At 53.9% G+C, this 19,387-nt stretch overlaps 1 protein-coding gene and 1 long non-coding RNA gene across 8 annotated transcripts in view; one reads left to right on the top strand and one right to left on the bottom strand.

Annotated features, from left to right (window-relative positions):
• Positions 1–1,254: 1,254 nt before the first annotated feature.
• MFGE8 (milk fat globule EGF and factor V/VIII domain containing) lies at positions 1,255–15,656 on the bottom strand. Of its 6 annotated transcripts, none has more exons than XM_055277280.2 (8): positions 15,410–15,637; positions 11,994–12,125; positions 9,400–9,581; positions 8,847–8,999; positions 7,978–8,122; positions 3,855–4,039; positions 2,229–2,384; positions 1,255–2,105 (listed from the first exon to the last, which is right to left on the bottom strand). In XM_055277280.2, exons 1-8 carry the CDS (start codon positions 15,477–15,479, stop codon positions 1,968–1,970), a joined length of 1,161 nt encoding a protein of 386 aa, XP_055133255.1. In that variant the 5' UTR covers positions 15,480–15,637; the 3' UTR covers positions 1,255–1,967. The 6 variants fall into 6 exon arrangements, with proteins under 6 accessions (XP_055133255.1, XP_055133254.1, XP_055133256.1 ...); XM_055277279.2 differs by having other exon boundaries at positions 11,994–12,141; positions 15,423–15,637; XM_055277281.2 differs by lacking the exon at positions 15,410–15,637 and adding an exon at positions 14,285–14,379.
• A 37-nt stretch (positions 15,657–15,693) lies between these two features.
• The window catches only part of LOC134736578 (uncharacterized), a 106,472-nt gene continuing 102,778 nt past the window's right edge, over positions 15,694–19,387 (top strand). For both annotated transcript variants that reach the window (XR_010120652.1, XR_010120651.1), the window contains exon 1: positions 15,694–15,936. This is a non-coding gene — a long non-coding RNA (uncharacterized lncRNA). The remainder of the gene's footprint in view (positions 15,937–19,387) is intronic.

The raw sequence follows: 19,387 nt of genomic DNA, 5'->3' as shown, positions 1-19,387 counted from the left end.
GGCACCCCCTGCCTGCAGAACACAGCACGGCTCCCAAAGTTTGGAGAAATTCACCTTGACAAAGAGGGTGGTTTTTCCTACACCCCTTCCCAAGCTAGCCAAGCCTCTGCCTGCAAGTCACCCTCCCAGATCACCAGCACACTGGCCTGCAAGGCCCACCCCCACTTCTTGATGACCCCCACCCAGGGGAGGGCAGAGATGGTATCCCTGGAGCACACACGCCAGTGGCCTACCAGGAACCAGTGTGTTCAGGCAGGAGGCCTCATGCCCACTTGGCAGAGCCCCGGCCCCCTCCTCCAGGCCCATGCTGCACCCACCCCAGGAACTCCCGCAGTTCTGAAGGCACCCAGGTTCACTGGGTTTCTTATAGTTTCTCCAGCCTACCACTCCAGTTGCAGACAGAATGGAAACTGCTGAAGGGGAAAACCAGCTGCCCCAGCCAGTCTTCCTGGCAGGAAGGGAACAAAAGCATTCAGGAGACAGTGTCTGCCAGGCGCTCGCTGGGCCCCTGACCAGGCAGCAGTTGTGGGGCCCAGGGCCAGATGGCATGGAGGTACAAAGCAGAGGGAAGAGGGGAAGTCAGGTTTTGAGGACCTGAAGTCCTGACTCCCTCCAGGCTGCCCTGGACCAAAGTCTCCCACCTCCTGCTATGAAGCTATGCATAGTCAGGCAGGTGACATAAAGAAAGATGGGGCTGGGCATGGTGGCTCACACCTGTAATCCCAGCACTTTGGGAGGCCGAGGCAGGTGGATCACAAGGTCAAGAGATCGAGACGATCCTGGCCACGGTGAAACCCTGTCTCAACTAAAAATACAAAAATTAGCTGGACATGGTGGTGTGCACCTATAGTCCCAGCTACTTGGGAGGCTGAGGCAGGAGAAATGCTTGAACCCAGGAGGCAGAGGTTGCAGTGAGCCGAGATCACACCACTGCACTCCAGCCTGGCAACAGAGCAAGACTGCGTCAAAGAAAGAAAGAAAGAAAGAAAGAAAGAAAGAAAGAAAGAAAGAAAGAAAGAAAGAAAGAAAGAAAGAAAGAAAGAAAGAAAGAAAGAAAGAAAGAAAGGAAGGAAGGAAGGAAGGAAGGAAGGAAGGAAGGAAGGAAGGAAGGAAGGAAGGAAGGAAGGAAGGAAGGAAGGGAGGAAGGAAGGAAGCAAGCAAGCTGGGACTCAGGGAGGACCACAGGTGAGGGATGGGGAAACCAGCGCAATTGAAATCCCATTCCCATGAAACAATAACAAACCACACCAAGAGTTCCCGTGGAGAAGATAAATATATTTTGGAAGCTGCCTGTGTCCTCTGGGGTGAAAAGCCAGCTCAGAGGGCCCCAAATGCCCACCCTGCCAACCCATGCCCTCCTCTGACCTCGCTCCCGTATCTCCCCATAGACCCGCCCCACCCCCTTCTGTCTCACTGGGCTTCAGGACAAGGGGCAAGAGAGGTATCCAGGGAGACAAGGGGAAGTGTCTTGGGGACAGGGGGCAACAGCAGTTGTGGCCACATGGTACCCCAGGGCCGATGCAGGGCTGACGGGCAAGAGGCTGTTATCTCCAGCCTGGCGCTTCCGGGCCTTTCTTGAGGCCACCATGGGAATGTGATGTGTGAGAGAGGGGATAGGAGAGACAGAGACATACGCGCCTGGGATCAGGGGTCCGGACCGGGGCAGGGAAACCACATGCCCTACTTTGCCCTTTCCTGTCCATCCCAGACCTACTCAGATCCTTCAGTGCCTAAGAAAACAGGACAGTGAGGGCTGGGGATTAGGGGATGGGGGTTAGGGGCTGGGGCAGGGCCCATGAGAGGTGGAGGGTGAGGAAGAGGGAGGGAGGGGTGACTGTGTGATGGTGCTGCCTCTGAACACCCTCCCCTTCCCCAGTCCCCAGCCCTATGGTGATTTAAAGGGGCTGAGAAGCCAGGAGGCAGCGGGCCCATGGAAAGCAGGAAGACCTGGGGGTGGCAGGCGGCCACTAACAGCCCAGCAGCTCCAGGCGCAGGGCGATGCGGTTGTGCCAGGCTACAGGCAGGATGCGCACATAGCGAGCGAGGATGGGCGTCTCAAACAAGTTCTTCTTGTGGGAGTGGTTGTCCCAGTTGCCAGGGAAGACCTAGAGGCAGAGCAGGTGTCAGGAGGACCCCAAGCCAGCCCCCCTCCCCTCAGAGCCCCAGGCCAGACTCCCAGGGAAGTAATGAAGGAATGGCAAAGGGTGGGCAGCTGGACAGACACCCACCTTACTGCTGCCAGTCCTGGGGTCCTGGTACTCAGTCCAGTTCGCACTGTCATTACTGTAGGCAACCTTGTAGGATGCCACAAACTGGACAGAGCCAAAGTTACGGGCCCCCTGGGTGATGATGCCTGTCACCTCCTTCAGGGAGCCCAGGTCCACCTACGGAAGAAACCAACCACATTTTCTCTGCTTGGACCATCTCCAGTAAGGTGAAAAGAGGCAGACGCACTGAGGCATGAATTCTAGTTTTGAAAAAAACTACTTGGGTGAGCCTCAGTTTCCTTGGCTATAAAATGGGCATAAGGCCGGACATGGTGTCTCATGCCTATAATCCCAACACTTTGGGAGACTGAGGTGGGTGGATCACCTGAGGTCAGGAGTTCGAGACCAGCCTGACCAACATGGTGAAACCCCCGTGTCTACTAAAAATACAAAAAAATTAGCTGGGCATGATGGTGGGTGCCTGTAATCCCAGCTACTAGGGAGGCTGAGTCAGAAGAACTGCTTGAACCCGGGAGGCGGAGGTTGCAGTGAGCTGAGATGGTGCCACTGCACTCCAGCCTGGGTGACAGGTATAAAGCTCCTAGAGTCTGGGCCCTGGCCAGCTCCACACCAACCACCCCTGCCTGAGACCTGCACTGAGCTGTGATGGGAAGAAGGACAGGAGAGGCCACAGCCTGGAGGGGCAGGAACTGCTCTAGAGGCTCCCTGCGGTGCTGCCCACAGTCTGACCCTGGTCCTGACGGTGTCTGCAGGCAGGCAGCTCCTCACAGAACCCAGCTCTGCAGTGTGCCATGGGGCCCTGAGACAGACCTCCTGTCCCCAGTCCCTGACCTCCCTGGAGAACCTGCCAGCTGCGCCTGGACACACAGTTCCCCAACATCCAGGTGTAAACCCAACTCACTGCCAGCCACTAGGCGGGTACTAGGCAGATCATCGTCCTGCCAGCTCTCAGCTTCCTCGTCTATAAAACAAGCTCTGGTTTTCCATGACTCTCTTTTGTTTCCTAATTTCAATGACAGACAAGGGCTGTCACATGGTGGCTTCTTAGACACTGAGTCAGAGAATATGTATGCTGTGCTCAAGGGAGAGGTCCCAAGATGCCTGGGTCATGTCTCCCTCTTCCACCTCCGCCCTGCTGTCCATAGGCTGAGCCTTGTCAACCCTGTGGCAGCCCATGGAGTGGCTCTCCTCCTGTGTACACACACACACACACACATTCACACACACACACACACACATATTCACACACACACACACACACACACACACACACCCTTTCTCCACCTTGGTGGAAGCAGGATCAGGAGAAGCGAGTACAGGTGGTAAGAAGAACGAAAAGCCAAAGGAAAACAAGGTTTTTCCAGAACTCTTTTGAGGAGCAAAAGCCTGGGCTGGAGAGGGGTCAAAGATCAGGCAGTAACACCTCATCCCACCCAACCCCAGCCCCACCTCATCCCACCCAACCCCAGCCCCACCTCATCCCACCCAACCCCAGCCCCACCTCATCCCACCCAACCCCAGCCCCACCTCATCCCACCCAACCCCAGCCCCACCTCATCCCACCCAACCCCAGCCCCACCTCATCCCACCCAACCCCAGCCCCACATCCCAAGAAGGCTGACCCACCTGCAGCCACTGATCATTACTGTAGCTCCCCGCAACCCAGGCGTTGAAGTTGCCCTGCTTGTCCAGCCGTGCATAGGAGGGGTTCCAGCTGAAGAGATTCAAGCCCCAGGTCTTGTAGCTGCTGGAGGCTGTGATCTGCTTGTCAGGGATGCTGTTATTCTTCAGGCCCAGGGGATTGGTGCATCCTGCCAGCAAGGTGGGCTGTCATCTGGATCTGGGATCCACAGCTCCCAGGGGCAGGAGCACAAGGCGATGAAGCAGAAAGAACTCTGTGGATCCTGACCAGCCCCTGGCATGCTCTTGGGCAACAGAAAGCAGCTCCATCCGCCTTGCAGGGCCAACTGTGCAACCTTCTCACTGCCGGCCCCACCAGCTCCTCACCTCAACCAGCCGGGCTCAGCTCCTCACAGATCACCCAAGACCTCCCACTCACCACCCTTCTCCCTCTGCACCAGGGAAGCCCCTGCTCCACCACCTCCTGCCCTCCTTCAATGCCTGACTTTGGAGACACCTCCTCCAAGAAGTCTGCCCTGACTACTTCACTTGGGCAGGATTTCTTCCTCTTCTGGACTCACAGCACTGCCCCCATCGCCTCGGCCTCCCATCCGTCCCATGGCACAGTCACTATCTACTTTAATATCAACCACCTTGTTTATTCAGTGCTTACTTCAGTCATTTAACCTGCCACCAAAAAAAAAAAAAAAGAAAAAGAAAAAAAAAAACACTAAATGAAGTAGAAATTAGTAAGCCCATTCTACAGATGAGAAAACTGAAAGACATTAAGCATCGTGCCCAAGTCACATACGAATTCCTAATGTCACACTATGACATCACCTCTACCAGCTACACATCCCAGCTAGATGATGAAGGCCTGGCTGGTGGCGACCCAGTGATGAACAGGACGACATCCCTGCCCTCCAGCAGCTGGCAGTTAGAGAACTCAGACAACTCCTGGGGCTCAGCAACATCTCTATTTCCATTCTCCAGAAGCCCCCTGACTTAGTGTCTCCCAGAGGGCCTTCGCACACTCAAATGTTTTGGGGATGCTGTCACACAGGCCTGTGAGGGCTGGCCCAGGAAGCTGGCATTTGTTTCACTCAGCCCTGCCCCAAACACTCAGGAATGTGCCGGGCTGCCTTGCACTCATATCTGCACCTGCATATGGATAGAACAGTTGGGGACGGGCAGGAGATACAACTCCCAAGAGAAGGATGGGGGTGTCTCCCACCTGGAAGCATCCTCACTCCACAACTGTCTATCCCTCTGGGGAATTGAGGGAGGCAGGAGTGGACGGTGGGACTGGAGAGCCCCCTGCCATCTGGGAGCCAGCTAAGTTATATCACTGCCCACCTGTACTCTCACCACTCAAGACATTTGCCCCCAGGGTGCGTTGACAATGCCTGCCGATGGTACCATTGCCTCCTGACAGTGGTGCACCAGGGAACCACCACCTTCCCCCTCAAAGAGAGGCTACCGGGCTGAGAGCTGGTTGTCCCTTGACCCCAGAAGAGGAGAGGCCTGAGGCAGGCTAAAACCTGGGCAGCTTTGCAGAGGACACCAATTCTGCACAATGTGCTCAACGCAGACCCCTCTACAGATCATCCGCTTCTAGCCGTTCATACCCTCCTCACTCTCAGCCTCCCCAGGAAGTCAGACAGCCTTCCTGGTAAAATGCAGTTGGAAGGGGCACCAGGGCAGGGGCAGGACTGTCAGCTCCATCACTCTAGGAAGTCCCTTCCTCTCTCTGGCTCTCAGTCTCCCCATCTATAAATAGAGATACTAGGGGAGTAATTCTCACAGATCACCTGGGGATCTTGATTAAAAAAAAAAAAAAAAAAAAAGCTTATGTTTCAGCAAGTCTAGGCTGGGGCTTTCAGTCTGTATTTCTTTTTTTTTGAGACACAGTCTCGCTCTGTCACCCAGGCTGGAGTGCAGTGGCACGATCTCGGCTCACTGCAACCTCCACCTCCCGACCAGGTTCAGGCAATTATCCTGCCTCAGCCTCCCTGGTAGCTGGGATTACAGGCACCTGCCACCACGCCTGGCTAATTTTTGCATTTTTTTAGTAGAGACGGGGTTTCACCATGTTGGCCAAGCTGGTCTTGATCTCCTGACCTCAGGTGATCTGCTCACCTCGGCCTCCCAAAGTGCTGGGATTACAGGCGTGAGCCACCGCACCCGGCCTCAGTCTGCATTTCTAAGAAGCTCCTAGGTGATAACACTGCGGGTCCCTGGGGCTCTTCACCCACCAAGCTGCCCCTCAGTCTCTTGGCTCCAGCTCCACTGGCCTTCCTTCCACCCTTCAACATGCCCCAGGGCCTTTGCATTTACCAATTCCTTGCCTGCAGTGCTATTTTTAAGTTTTTCATGTGGCTGGCTCTCCATCATTCAGGCCCCCAGTCAAAGGCCTTCCCGACACAGCGGTCCTTGTCTTGCTCTCTCCCCTCACCCCAAGTCACGGTCAACTCATCAGCCTCTAGCTTTTCTTCAGAGCTGTTACTGCTCTCTGTCATCTGCTCCTTGCCTCAAGTCTGCCTCCCTCGCTACAATGCAAATTCCATGAGGTCAAGGAATCATTCCCTAGAGCCAAGTTAACCCAGGAGGGGCTTAATCAATATGCTAATAAACATCAATTGAATTAAATAATTAATTCACCAAAGACACCATGCCTGCAAAGAGGAACCCCTTGTGGAATCCCAGGTACCCCCAGACCTCAGCCCCACCCACACACATGCACACGTGCACACATGCACCCACACTCCCCAGCCGAATGGAAGGCCTATAGGGAAAGGAGTGGTCCAGACTCTGAAGGAAGCAGACAGGGTACCTGGGCTTCCTCGGTTTGCAAGACTCACCCTCTCTTGGACCTGAGCAGGGGCCAGTCATGCCTGGATACAGGCAACATTAATGGCCGAAGGCTTCAAGCCAAAACAGCAAGTGTCAGGGACTCCAGGGAGAGGCACACAGACCTGGCTCTGTCCTTTCCCAGTAGCCTACATTTCCTTCTAGCAGAAGGCAAAGTCTTCTACTCTCCACTGAAACAGTAAGGCTCAAAAGGGCCCCTGGTGGAGGAAGCATACCTACTCAAGTTCATACCAAAAACACTAAACCCAGCCAGGCACTGAACTCAGCTCTGAGGGGTATTTGGGTGGTGTCTGAAATGAGACAACAGGAAGACGTGTCACAGAGGGGAAAGGTGAGGCACAGGAGGGCAGGTAAGATAAAAACGCCAGCGGTAAGATAAGAACCTCCACTCTGCAGGTCTGCTTAGCGAGCCCTACAGTTCCACTGATGGCCAGCAGGTGGCACTGAGGCTGCAAAGAGAGAAATACCCAGACCTCAGGAAAGCTGGGTTCAGCTGGGCTGAGACAATCAATGTCTGTCAGCCCAAACCCGGCACTCTGACCTCGCCAAGGATGTCTCCTGGCTCTGCAGAAATCTGTCCCTTTATGGTCCCCCCAGCTTTTTATCTGGGAATCTCTTTGGAAAAGGCAGCAGGAAGCACCAGCTCCAAGCCCTGTGGTCCAAGAAGCCTGTGTGTTTCTCTGGAGTGCAGACTCTAAGAGTTTGGCAGGGAAAGCTCTGGATGGGTGTGGTCAGGAGCCCAGAGATCTAGACCAGGTCTTAATACCTACCAGATGTGTACCCTTAATAAATCATTCATCGGGGCCCCACGCCCCTCATTCATTCATTCACTCATTCATCAAATATTTATTGAGTACCTATAAACCAGACACCATTCTAGGCACTGGGAATACCGAAGCAAACAAAACAGACAAATTCTCTGCCCTCGTAAAGCTGACATCTGCCAAACACACCTAACGCTACATGTTCTAGAAGCTACAGGAGAGGAGCCAACCAGAAGAAGGGAAAATACTTTGAAAACTGATGTCTTTTTCTCTATCAACCAGAGCGCCCTGGGTCATGGGTTGACAGACAGTAAACACCTGGGTGGGACTGCTTTGGCCCCGTGACCCCCTAGAGTGTGTTTCCCGAGTGAAGCCTGGTCCCCGGGCCTTGTTGCTGCCCTACCGAGCACAGTTTGGCTGAGAAAAGAGGCAGCAGGGAGGGCCACCTCCTAGGATTGGCCCACGGTGCCCCTTCCCGCACCCCCAGCACTCACCGTTCAACTCACAGCCCAGTAGCTCAAAGCGCAGAGTACAGGCCGTGTGACAGCTCGTGGGGTACAACCTCACATACTGAGCCTCCACAGGGGTCTCAAACAGGTTGACATGCACCGCGTTTTTGTTCCAGTTACCCACAAACTCCTAGGAAGGAAGGGACAAGACTGGGGGAGGGGGTCCATCTGGGCAGTCCCCCTCCCTGGGGTTACCTCATCTTCCTCTTCAGACCTGGGAGGCAGAGGTGGGGCTGGGAGGGTGAAGAGGACTTGGAAGAGCCAGCAGAGGCTCACGTAGCAGCCTCTCCTTTGGCCACCCCACGGCCCTCCACAAAGATTCTCCTCCCACTTTCCTTAATCATCATGGAGCCTGGGCATAAACCCCTATAGCTGACACAGGGCCACCTGTAACCTACAGGGTGCCTCTTTGCAAATTAGGAAAAGGCACTCATTTCTCAAATAGTTTATTATGACAATTTTCTAACAGAGTTCCACAAATGTACAATGCCTATACTGTGAATGGTGCCTGCTTAGCAATGACATCCTTGAGCAGTGTACAACCTACACAACTGTACATGTACCCCTGAAGGCTCAGAATAAAACCCAGCTCCACCACCACTACCACCCTCAACAGGTCACTGTACCATTTTGAGTCTCACTAGTCTCATCTCTAAAGTGGGACTATTGCTTATAAACCACAGAACATGGACACAGTCTGGGTTTCCCAATTTCTAGAAGCCAAGATGTACCCAAAGACCCACATCATGGCCAATCACCCAGGGTTCTCTGGACTCACTGGGGGTCCTCAGTCAATGCTAGAACCTTAGGGGGTATGGACCACAGCCCTTCCTTCAGGCCCCAATGAGACCTACCTTGTGTTTTTTATTAACATCATGGATGAAATCGAATTCATGTCCATTAAGGCTGTAGGCCACCTTGAAGGCCTTCAGGTACTCAGGACTAGCCAAGCGGCTGGCACCCTGCGTCACCACACCTGTTACCCACATCCTCCGCAGCAGGTTCACCTGGACACGGGGCAGGGGAGATGGCACCCTTATCTCCTGGGTTCTTTCCACTCAAGATCCAAGCAGACCCATCCCTTCGCTCCCCCCATTGGGTGGGGGAACAACTCAAGCAAAACAGAGGAGGGGCAGCTGAGCACACTGCCCTCACTGCCCAGGCCTCCAGAGGCCTCATCCAGTACCAACAGCTCCTCCACGGCCTGGGGCCTGCTCCCCCCTCACCCTGACCCCATACCAGCTTCCCCTAGGGATGCCATCCACTTACAGATACTTCATCCATGGGAACCTGCTACCTTGCCACCTGAACCCCAGTAATGAACCCTCCTGGGGTAACCCCCAAATGCAGGAACATGCATCGAGTCCTCTCTCCATCGACCCGCCCCAGGGCCATCCCCAGGCATACCTGGATCCAGGGGTTCTCATCATTGCTGCTGGGTGTCCAGGCATTGACCATGCCTGCGCGGTTCAGGCGGGCCAGCTCCGGGGCCCAGTGCTGCAAACTCAAGAAGGTCACACGCACAGATGAGGCGGTGATCTGTGAGTTGGCAATGTTGCCATTCTCCATGCCCAGTGGCTCGACGCATTCTGAGGGGAGGGAGGTGGCAGTCAGATGGCTACCCCAGCAGGTTCCCGGGCCCAGCTGGGACCCAACGGACAAGAAAATAAGACCGTATGGCCTTTGCCTAGGCCCCAGGGCCAGGGAGAACCTCAGAGCCTCTCTCAGAACAAAGACCACAAAGGGACAATGAAGGCAGTGCCCAGGAGGAGGTGCCAAGAAAAGGTATGTGGCTGGGGGTGGTGAGGACAAGCGGGGTGGGCAGAGTCATGGGAGGCCGGGACCCAGGGCTGCCAGAGGATCCCAGCCAGGGTAGCACTCTGGGGACAGCCGTGATTGGCGCTCATGGAAAGTAGAGTCCCCCTCCAGGCTGTGGGAGGTGGCCTCATTCATATAGGGCATCTGGCAGCAATCAGTCTGGTGCAGGGGTTAGACTGGTGGCACAGAATACCGGTATGACCCCCTCTTCCTCAGTGTCCCCCCACCAGGAAGGGGCACCATCCTCGGCCCAGCCCCTGGCTTCCTCAGGAGGGTGGCTTTGGGAGAAGGGCTACCTCGCATGGCAGTGAACAGTACCAGCACTGCACACAAACAAAGAAGCTAATCTGCCTGGAGTTTTCTAGAATCCCACTGGCAGGAGTTCTCTGGGTGGGGCACAAATGTCATTCTGCTTTCCCTCTTTGCGCCTTCCACCTGTGGGCCCTCACCCAGCCATCTGTGAACATGCCCATGGCCAAGGCCCCACCCCCCTCACCATCACTCCAGCAGTGCGGTCCCAGGAACCCAGGACAGCTACCAGGCCCACCTACAGGCCGAGCTTCTCTCATCACCTGGGGATCCCCCAGCGTGTGCCTGGGCCTTCCAGATGCCAAGCAGAGAACCCACAGACAGATCTAGTCTTCCTCCAACATCACAGGCTCAGACGAGCTCGGTGTTAGCACACTCTGGCTGGCGGGGGGCGGGGGAAGGCGCAAAGTGAGGCCAGAGCCCCAAGACCAGAGCTTGGCCAGTGGCTGAGCTGAGATTTGACCCCAGTCTGCCTCCAGGACAATCCCCATAGCCCACCATGCTCACACCCTGAAGGAGTCCAGTGTGCAGTCTTTGGGCCCACAGGCTCCTTGTTGGCTCCAAGGAAACATACCACGTAAAAGGCAAGGAAGAGCTGCGAAGGTCCCTCTGAGGGCTTCCTCCGCTGTGTGGTCACCCCTGCCTTCTTCCTGGGCGCAGCCATATCCAGCCTGGGGCAGATCCCAGGCCCAGAAGCTAGAAGTCAAGGTGGGTAATTCCCACTCAGGCACACTCACTGTTACCTCAGCTCCCAGGACACTCGTTAGTGGCCCCACCTGGCCCCACCTAGGGCTCTGATTGCCTTAGCAACCTGTCCCCCAAACCATACGCACACCCTTCCACCAGGATCTCAAACACATCTGGCCTCAGAGCAGGTCCAAGGCACAGGCCCCAGGGCCACTTGGGAGGTAAAAGGCATCCTACTCACTTGACCTGCTCTCTCCCAGGGCCCCTGCTCCCACCCAGCTGGCTCAAGGCCCCCGCCCCCTCCTTTTGGTGGCCAGCAAACCTCAGAGCCCATCCCCACATCTCCCTAAGGAGGGCAAAACGTCCCCTGTCCCCTACCCAAGATGCTCAGCGACTGACTTGCTGGATTCAGAAACCTAGGACCCCCACTCCACCCATCCCTGGGCCCACATGTGGGCGACCCGCCTACCCCATGAGGAGTCCTAGTGGGGTGAGAGCCCTGAGTGGGAGGGACTCCAGCTGGGCCTGGAGGGAGGACAGCAGGGGAACTGCTGTTGCCACCCCACCTAGGGCCATTCTGTGGCCGAGTGGATAACCAGGCAGGTCACACGAGGACAGCCCCTCTGGGCACGTGGGGCCTCTGACCACCTGACCGCGAGGGGATGGCTCAGCTGGCCCAGGCCTCTCCCTTCTCCCTGAGCTCTGTGATGAGGCTGCAGGTCAAACTTGGGCCAGGAACTGTCAGACTCTGAAACCAAGCCTGACTTACTGAGTTCCTGGGCCCCAAAAGACTAAGAATGTGTTTGTTTTCCCCTCTTAGGTAGAAAAATCCTTGCGACTTAACCCTAATGCTGTGTGTCTGGCTCATGGTGACTCAAGAAACAGCACTCCCATGACCTCCAGGGTGACCACAATCTCTCACTCCTCTGCATCAGCATCAGGCCTGGCCGGCAGTCTCAGGAAAGAGGGCCAGGCAGAGAGAAGGAAGAAACAACAGGACCCTTTTCCCCCCTTGGTCTAACTGAGGCTCTGTCTCTCTCTCTCGGTCTCCCCAGAGGAGGCCTTGACACCTCCACTGGGGTGGGGATCACAGGGAGAGAATAAGGCCAGCACATGGCCTGTGCCACCAGGGCTGTGGCTCAGGGTCTACTGCTAGAAACAGGCAACAAGCACCCCCAGATACTCACTCATCTCACAGTGGTTGCCCGCATAGCCCTTAAGGCACGTGCACGTGTATGAGGCGAAGACGTCCCCTCGCACTTCTTGGGAAATCTCCTCGCATAAACCACCGTTGTGGCAGGGGTTTCTGGAACAGATATCTGGGGACAGAGACAGGTAAGATGAGCAGGTGATCAGGAAGGAGCTGGGGACACAGGTGAGAAGTAGCAGATGGACCCAGCCCACAAGGACCCTCCACTCAAACTCAGCCCATTATCTCTTCCTCTCCCTCTTCCTCAGTCTGCTGGATGGAGCCTGAGTCAGCCTAGAGCCAAGGAAGTCCATGTGTAGGCGAATCAGCCCACAAAAGGGAAGTGCCCAGCTTTCCAAGTGGCCTGGGAGTGTCCAGAAAAGTGCTGGCTGACAATGGGAGTGGTGCTGGGGACCACTGCCCACTGGCGGAAGAGCTGGCAGCTGGGGTCTGGAGAGGCAGGCAAGGTCCAGGGCAGGTCTCTTGGCAGCAGTTTGATTGCAAAGGAGGCCCATGAGGACTTTAAGGCAGGGGCAGTGGAAGGAAGCATTGTCCTGGCCCATCGAGCAGGTTCTGCCCCCCAGTTCAGGCACAGGTTGCAGTCACAGATGTCACCTCCAACGGCGCCCCTGACTTAGGGACAGCACGGTGATCATCCAGGAAACATTGGGACGGCCAATGACCATGCTGGGCCCCTGAGACAGAGAAATCAGATGCCGCTCAGGCCTCAAGAAGCCAAGGGGAAAGAGGCCAGCAAGTCCACAGATGAGGAAGATTGCCCAACGCTCCAGAAGCCTGCATGGACCGTCACTGGAGGCATGACTTCTGCTGGGGAAATGGAAGTTTCCCAGAGGAGGGAATATTCGAGCTGGGTCTAGAAGACAAAGTAAGGGGGGTGCCAGACTGGGCAATGAGGAAAGAATGTTCCAAGAAAAGCAGATGCACAGAGGCTGTGATATGTTGGAGCACAGTTAGATGCAGCTGGAAGGGTAGGCTGGGGCCAGACTGGGAGGGATCTGAAGAATGACAAGTTTAGAGCAGTGGCTTTTAACCTTCCTTCACCCTCCTCACCATTGTCCACCAGGGGGGAAAAAAAAACAAGAAACAGATTCTCAAGTGTGAGATGGGAGTGGGAAAGTCAGTTCCAATTGCGGGTTGAAGAAGGCTAAAAAGGCCCATGTGCAGACACGCCACTGAGCTCCCCCAGGGTGGGGAGCATCTGGTAGCTGCAGACAGGTCCCTCTGGCTGAAATGCAGAAATCCCACCGAAGAGGGTGAAGGTGGAGAGCAGGAGAGCGTGGTGAGAGAGGAAGCCAGGGCAGAGGAGTGAAAAGGATGATTTCAGAACCACCAGGGGGCAAGGGCTGGAGAGGCCACCAGGGCTTCTGGATGGGAACCTGGATGACAGATGTGCACTATCAGCCCCAGTGGTGGAGAACACAGGAGGAGGAACAGGAGGGCCTATCCTCAATCCCTTGACTCTGGTGGGTCGGCCAGGCCCAACAAGGGTCCTCTAGCCAAACTTAGCATCCCAGAAGGGCTGCCCCAGACCCTACACCCGAATCTGTCATTTGGAGCAAGACATGAGAAATCTGTTTGCCTTGGCTGGGCGCGGTGGCTCACGCCTGTAATCCCAGCACTTTGGGAGGCCGAGGCGGGTGGATCACGAGGTCAGGAGATCGAGACCATCCTGGCTAACACAGTGAAACCCTGTCTCTACTAAAAATACAGAAAATTAGCCAGGCCAGGCGTGGTGGCGGGCGCCTGTAGTCCCAGCTACTTGGGAGGCTGAGGAAAGAGAATGGCATGAACCCAGGGGGCGAAGCTTGTAGTGAGCTGAGACCGCGCCACTGCACTCCAGCCTGGGCGACACAGCAAGACTCCGTCTCAAAAAGAAAAAAGAAAAAAAAAGCCTTTTTGCCTCCCCCTCAGAGTCACCCATCTAAGGCTGGAGAGTCCTCCTGAAATCCCAAAGCCCCCAGAGAGTTCACCCGGCTCCAGGGAAGGCAACACCACCATTAATGAGCCATCTGCCCTCAGAGCTCCGCCTCCAGGGGCCTCGGAGCTTAAAGTGGCTCCCAAGGAGCTATTAGTCATTGGCTTTAAATAGCAGGTAATCCTTCCTCTGACCTGGCAGGCGGGGGCGAGCATTGACACAGACAGAGGCTTGGGTTGGGAATGGACTCTTCCCTCCCAACTGCACTGGCCCTCTCCCTACACTGCTCCAGGGCAAAACGGTCCAGTGGGAAAAAGGGAAAGTAAAAGGTGTTCTCTACCCAGTCACATTACCTGTGTGTAAGATAGGCATGGTGTTTCCTCCTTCTGGAAAAGGCCAGATCACCCTGTATAAAAACATCTTTGGGACTTCAGAATCCTGCTCTTTTGGGGACTTTCCAGTAACATTTGGCCAGAGTTCAGGTTAGGGGGTACAGAAAAGAGTAGAAAGGAGCTATGAAGATCCAGCTGTCTTTCATGGTGGCCGGGGAGGGCCAGGAGCTCCCAAGTTCCTGGGAGCTTGGAGCACTCTAGAAGCTCTAGCCCCGAGGGTCAGGCAGATCACAGGACATAGGGCTGGGGCTCAGCTATTACCTACCTTGCTTCAGTCAATCTCATTTCTATGAGAAAATGATGGAGGGGCCGCCTAAACAGCCCTGGCCCTGACCGCCTCCCAGCGCTCCACGGTGAATGGCACGGGGCATCCGCAAGTCAAGTTTGCAAGGGGCCCAGCTGGCCGCCGGAGGCCTCCTGGGAGGCGGAGGAGGACCAGGGAAGATACAGCAGCCGGCCAAGGCCGCGGGAGAGAGGGAGTCAGGAGACTCCCATCAGCAGGCAGCCCTCTTCCAAGTTCCTCGCAGCCTCTGGGTCCCCTCCCGGGCCCCACTTACGGCCCGCGTCCATTTGCACTGACTCCCCAGCCCTTCCCTTATGTGACCAGGCACGGACAATTGGGAGCGCAAAAATCCAATGAACTGTCCAGCCAATTGGAGTTGGCAGGGAGTTGCCAGGACAAAGTTATCCAGAGAAGACTTATCCATACTAGAGTCCTAGAATGTCCCAGGTGGAAGGGGTTCGAAAGTCAAACGCAGTTCCCTGGCCTCATTTTTCACAAGGGAAAAGAGAAGCCCGACACAGCGGATTCCTTTGTCATTATCTGTAAGCCGCATCGCTGGGGGCGGCAGGGCTGTCACCCGATGTCCCGAGTCCCAGCCCAAAAGCCCCAGCGCACAGACAGCAGGGCCGCTTCCCCCTGTCCCGCCAGGGCGCAGCGGAAGAAGCCGCCCCTCTGCCCGGCCCGGTCCCCCCCGGGCTTTGTCTAAGTTTGTCAACAGTGGAGGGGGAGAGACGGCGCCGAGCAAACTTCCGAGCGGCGCGGGGAGGAGGGGCGAGGGCCAGAGGGCGGCGCGATCCACTCACCCAGGGCGACGAGGCCGGGGGCGCAGAACAGCGCGCCGCACAGCGCGGCCAGCAGGCAGGGGCGCGACATGCTGCAGGGACGCGGGCGCAGGACTGGGCACGCTGGGCTGCTCAGACCCCGCGGGGTTCTGGCGCCTTCTCCTCTGGGACCGGATAAATCAGGCGGCTCAGCACCTCCCACTGGCCGTGCGCTCCGCCCAAGCTGGCCAGAGGCGGACTCGGGGCGGGGCTCCGCGGCTGGGAGGGAATTGGTTGAAAGGAATTGGGGGGCGCGGGAGTGGTCTGCGATATCTTCCTCTTCCGCCACTGCCACACCGGCGTCCGGCGTCGCGCCAACGGCCGGGTCCACGAGTCTTGAGTCTGTTGGGCGGGAAAAGTTCAGGAGTTTTGTTTTTGTTTTTGTTTTTAAGATTTTTAGACTTGAAAAGATGCTAACTCTTTATTCATAATCAGATAGATGCAAATTAAAACTACAATGAGCATCGTGTTTCCCTTCTTGGATCGGCAAGTATCAAGATGTTAACAAGGTTAGTGGAGGCTGTGGGGAACAGGTCCAAGCATGCTTCGCTGAAGACAGTATAAATTAGTTCAACTTCCCTAGAGGGCTGTTTGGTAACACCTGTCAAAACGACAAATGCTGACACCTTAAGACCTAGCATTTCCACATAAAGAGATTCATTCTACAGAAACATCCATGTGCAAAATGACAGATATACAAAGATAGCACAGCAACATTGTTTGAAATGGTAAAATACTAAAAAAAAAAAAAAAAATCAGCGAAGGTTTCTGTAAAGGACCTAATAGAAAATGTTCTCTGATATGTAGGCCCTAAGTCTCTGTAGCAACTATTCATCTCTGCCTTTGTTGCAAGAAAGGCACCATAGACAAAATGCGAGGAAATGGGCACCTGTTTGCCGAAAGGGAATAAAACAAAGCAAGCCTGTCACCGTTGACTTTTTACTAAATGATTTGTACTTATCATGTGCAAATATTACCTGTTTACAAATAAGTGATTTTAATAATAGTGTTTTGGCTGGGCACGGTGGCTCACACCTGTAATCCCAGCATTTTGGGAGGCCGAGCCACGTGGATCACCTGAGGTCGGAGTTCAAGACCAGCCTGGCCAAGATGGTGAAACCCTGTCTCTACTAAAAATACAAAAATTAGCCGGACACAGTGGCAGGTGTCTGTAATCCCAGCTACTTGGGAGGCTGAGGCAGGAGAATCGCTTGAACCCAGGCGGCAGAGGTCCCAGTGAGCCGAGATCATGCCACTGCACTCCAGCCTGGGTGACAGAGTGAGACTCCGTCTCAAATAATAATAATAATAATGCTTCAGGCCGGGAGCGGTGGCTCAAGCCTGTAATGCCAGCTCTTTGGGAGGCCGAGGTAGGAGGATCACTTAAGCTCAAGAGTTCGAGACCTGCCTGGGCAACATGGCAAAACCCTGTTTCTACAAAAAAAGAAATACAAAAATATTTCAGGCGCATTCCTGTAGTCCCAGCTACTCAGGAGGCTGAGGTGGGAAGATCGCTTGAGCCCAAGAGGTCGAGGCTGCAGTGAGCCACGATTGCACCACTGCACTCCAGCCTGGGCAACAGAGCGAGACTCTGTCTCAAAAAATAATAACAATAGTAATAGTAATAAATGTTTAAGTCAGACTAGCCAACAAACAAAATAGAACAGTCACACATCTTCCCTCCTAGCTGTGTTGAGACCTAAGCTGGGACAAGAGTCCACTGGCAAGACGCCCTTCTTAAAATATTCAGAAAGGGGTGCCGGGTGTGGTGGCTCATGCCTGTAATCCCAACATTTTGGGAGGCCGAGGTGGGCAGATCACAAGGTCAGGAGATCGAGACCATCCTGGCTAACACAGTGAAACCTCGTCTCTACTAAAAATAGAAAAAAAAATTAGCCGGGCGTGGTAGTGGGCACCTGTAGTCCCAGCTACTCAGGAGGCTGAGGCAGGAGAATGGCGTGAACCCGGGAGATAGAGCTTGCAGTGAGCCGAGATCGTGCCACTGCACTCCAGCCTGGGCAACAGAGCAAGACTCCGTCTAAAAAAAAAAAATATATATATATATATGGGGAAAAGACATATAGGATCGACTCAATAATGACAGAAAAAGCATTTGATAATATCCAACACCTCTTCGTGATAAAACACTCAACAAACTAGAAGTGAAAGGGAGCTTCCTCAACCTGATTTTTAAAAATCTATGAAAAACCGATGGGTACAATGGCTCACGCCTGCAATCCCAACACTCTGGGAGGCCTAGGTGGGCAGATTACCTGAGGTCAGCCGTTCGAGACCAGCCTGACCAACATGGTGTAACCTGGTCCCTACTAAAAATACAAAAAGTAACCAGGCATGGTGGTGCACACCTGCAATCCCAGCTACTCAGGAGGCTAAGGCACAAGAATCGCTTGAATCTGGGAGGCGGCAGTTGCAGTGAGCCGAGATTGCACCCCTGCTCTCTAGCTTGGGTGACACAGTGAGACTCTGTCTCAAAAAAAAAACATATATATATATATTATGAAAAACCCATAGCTACTATCATACTTAATGATGAAAAACTGAATGTTTCCCCTAAGCTCAGGAATAGGACATGGTGTTCTGCTCTCATCACTTCTATTTCATCACTGTGCTGGAGGTTCCAGCCAGGACAATTAGGCAAGAAACAGAAAATACATCCCCCATTGGAAAGGAGGCGGTAAAACTATCTCTATCTCTACTTATAGATGTCATGATCTTGTATATAAAAAACCCTAAAGAGCCGGGCACAGTGGCTCATGCCTGTAATCCCAGCACTTTGGGAGGCTGAGATGGGCAGATCACCTGAGTTCAGGAGTTCAAGACCAGCCTCAACATGGAGAAACCCCGTCTCTACTAAAAATACAAAATTAGCTGGGCATGGTGGTGCATGCCTGTAATCTCAGCTACTGGGGAGGCTGAAGCAAGAGAATTGCTTGAACCTGGGAGGCGGAGGTTGCAGTGAGCTGAGATCGCACCATTGCACTCCAGCCTGGGCAACAAGAGCAAAACTCCGTCTCAAAAAACAAAAACAAAAACAAAAAAAACCCCTAAAGAATCCACATATACACACACACACAAACACACAACTATCAAAGATAATAAATAAGCTAAGCAAGGTTGCAGGATACACAATTAATATATAAAAATCAGTTGTATTTCTTAAACTAGAAATAAACAATCCAAAAACGTAATTTTTAAAAATCCCATTTACAATAAGATTAAAAAGAATAAAATACTTAGGAATAAATTTAACAAAAGAAATACAAGACCTGGCCGGGCCTGGTGGCTCACGCCTGTTATCCCAGCATTTTTGGGAGGCCAAGGTGGGTGGATCACCTGAGGTCAGGAGTTCAAGACCAGCCTGACCAACATGGTGAAACCCCGTCCCTACTAAAAATACAAAAAGTAGCCAGGTGTGGTGGCTGGCACCTGTAATCCCAGCTACTCGGGAGGCTAAGGCAGGAGAATCGTTTGAACCTGAGAGGCAGAGGTTACAGTGAGCTGAGATCGTGCCATTGCACTCCAGCCTGGGCAACAGAGAGAGACTTCGTCTCAAATAAAAAAAAAAAAAAAAAAGGGAAAAAGAAATACAAGAGCTGTACATTGAACACTACAAAACATCATCAAAAAAATTAAAGAAGATCTAAACAAATGGAAAATTATCCCCTGTTCATAGATTGGAAGACTTGTATTGTTAAGATGCCAGTACACCCCCAAATTAATGTACAGATTCAATACTATCTCTGTCGAAATTCCATCTGCCCTTTTTGTGGAAATTGACAAGTTGATACTAAAATTCATACGGAGGCCCGGCGCAGTGGCTCATGCTTGTAATCCCAGCACTTTGGGAGGCCAATGTGCGCGGATCACGAGGTCAAGAGATAGAGTCCATTCTGGCTAACGCAGTGAAACCCCGTCTGTACTAAAAATACAAAAAATTAG

The sequence above is a fragment of the Symphalangus syndactylus genome, chromosome 5, assembly GCF_028878055.3.
Source record: "Symphalangus syndactylus isolate Jambi chromosome 5, NHGRI_mSymSyn1-v2.1_pri, whole genome shotgun sequence".
Taxonomy (NCBI): Eukaryota; Metazoa; Chordata; class Mammalia; order Primates; family Hylobatidae; genus Symphalangus; species Symphalangus syndactylus.
The sequence above is the reverse complement of the archived record's forward strand: the minus strand, read 5'-3'. Positions and strand labels throughout refer to the sequence as shown.

What these genes read in the sequence shown, in the direction of transcription:
- MFGE8 (XM_055277279.2), bottom strand. Translation starts at nt 15,479, where the DNA reads ATGTCGCGCCCCTGCCTGCTGGCCGCGCTGTGCGGCGCGCTGTTCTGC. An exon ending in ATGAGAACCCCTGGATCCAG is followed by an intron (nt 9,000 to 9,399) that starts GTATGCCTGGGG and finishes CCCCGTGTCCAG; the next exon opens with GTGAACCTGCTGCGGAGGAT. An exon ending in ATGTTAATAAAAAACACAAG is followed by an intron (nt 8,123 to 8,846) that starts GTAGGTCTCATT and finishes CTTCCTTCCTAG; the next exon opens with GAGTTTGTGGGTAACTGGAA.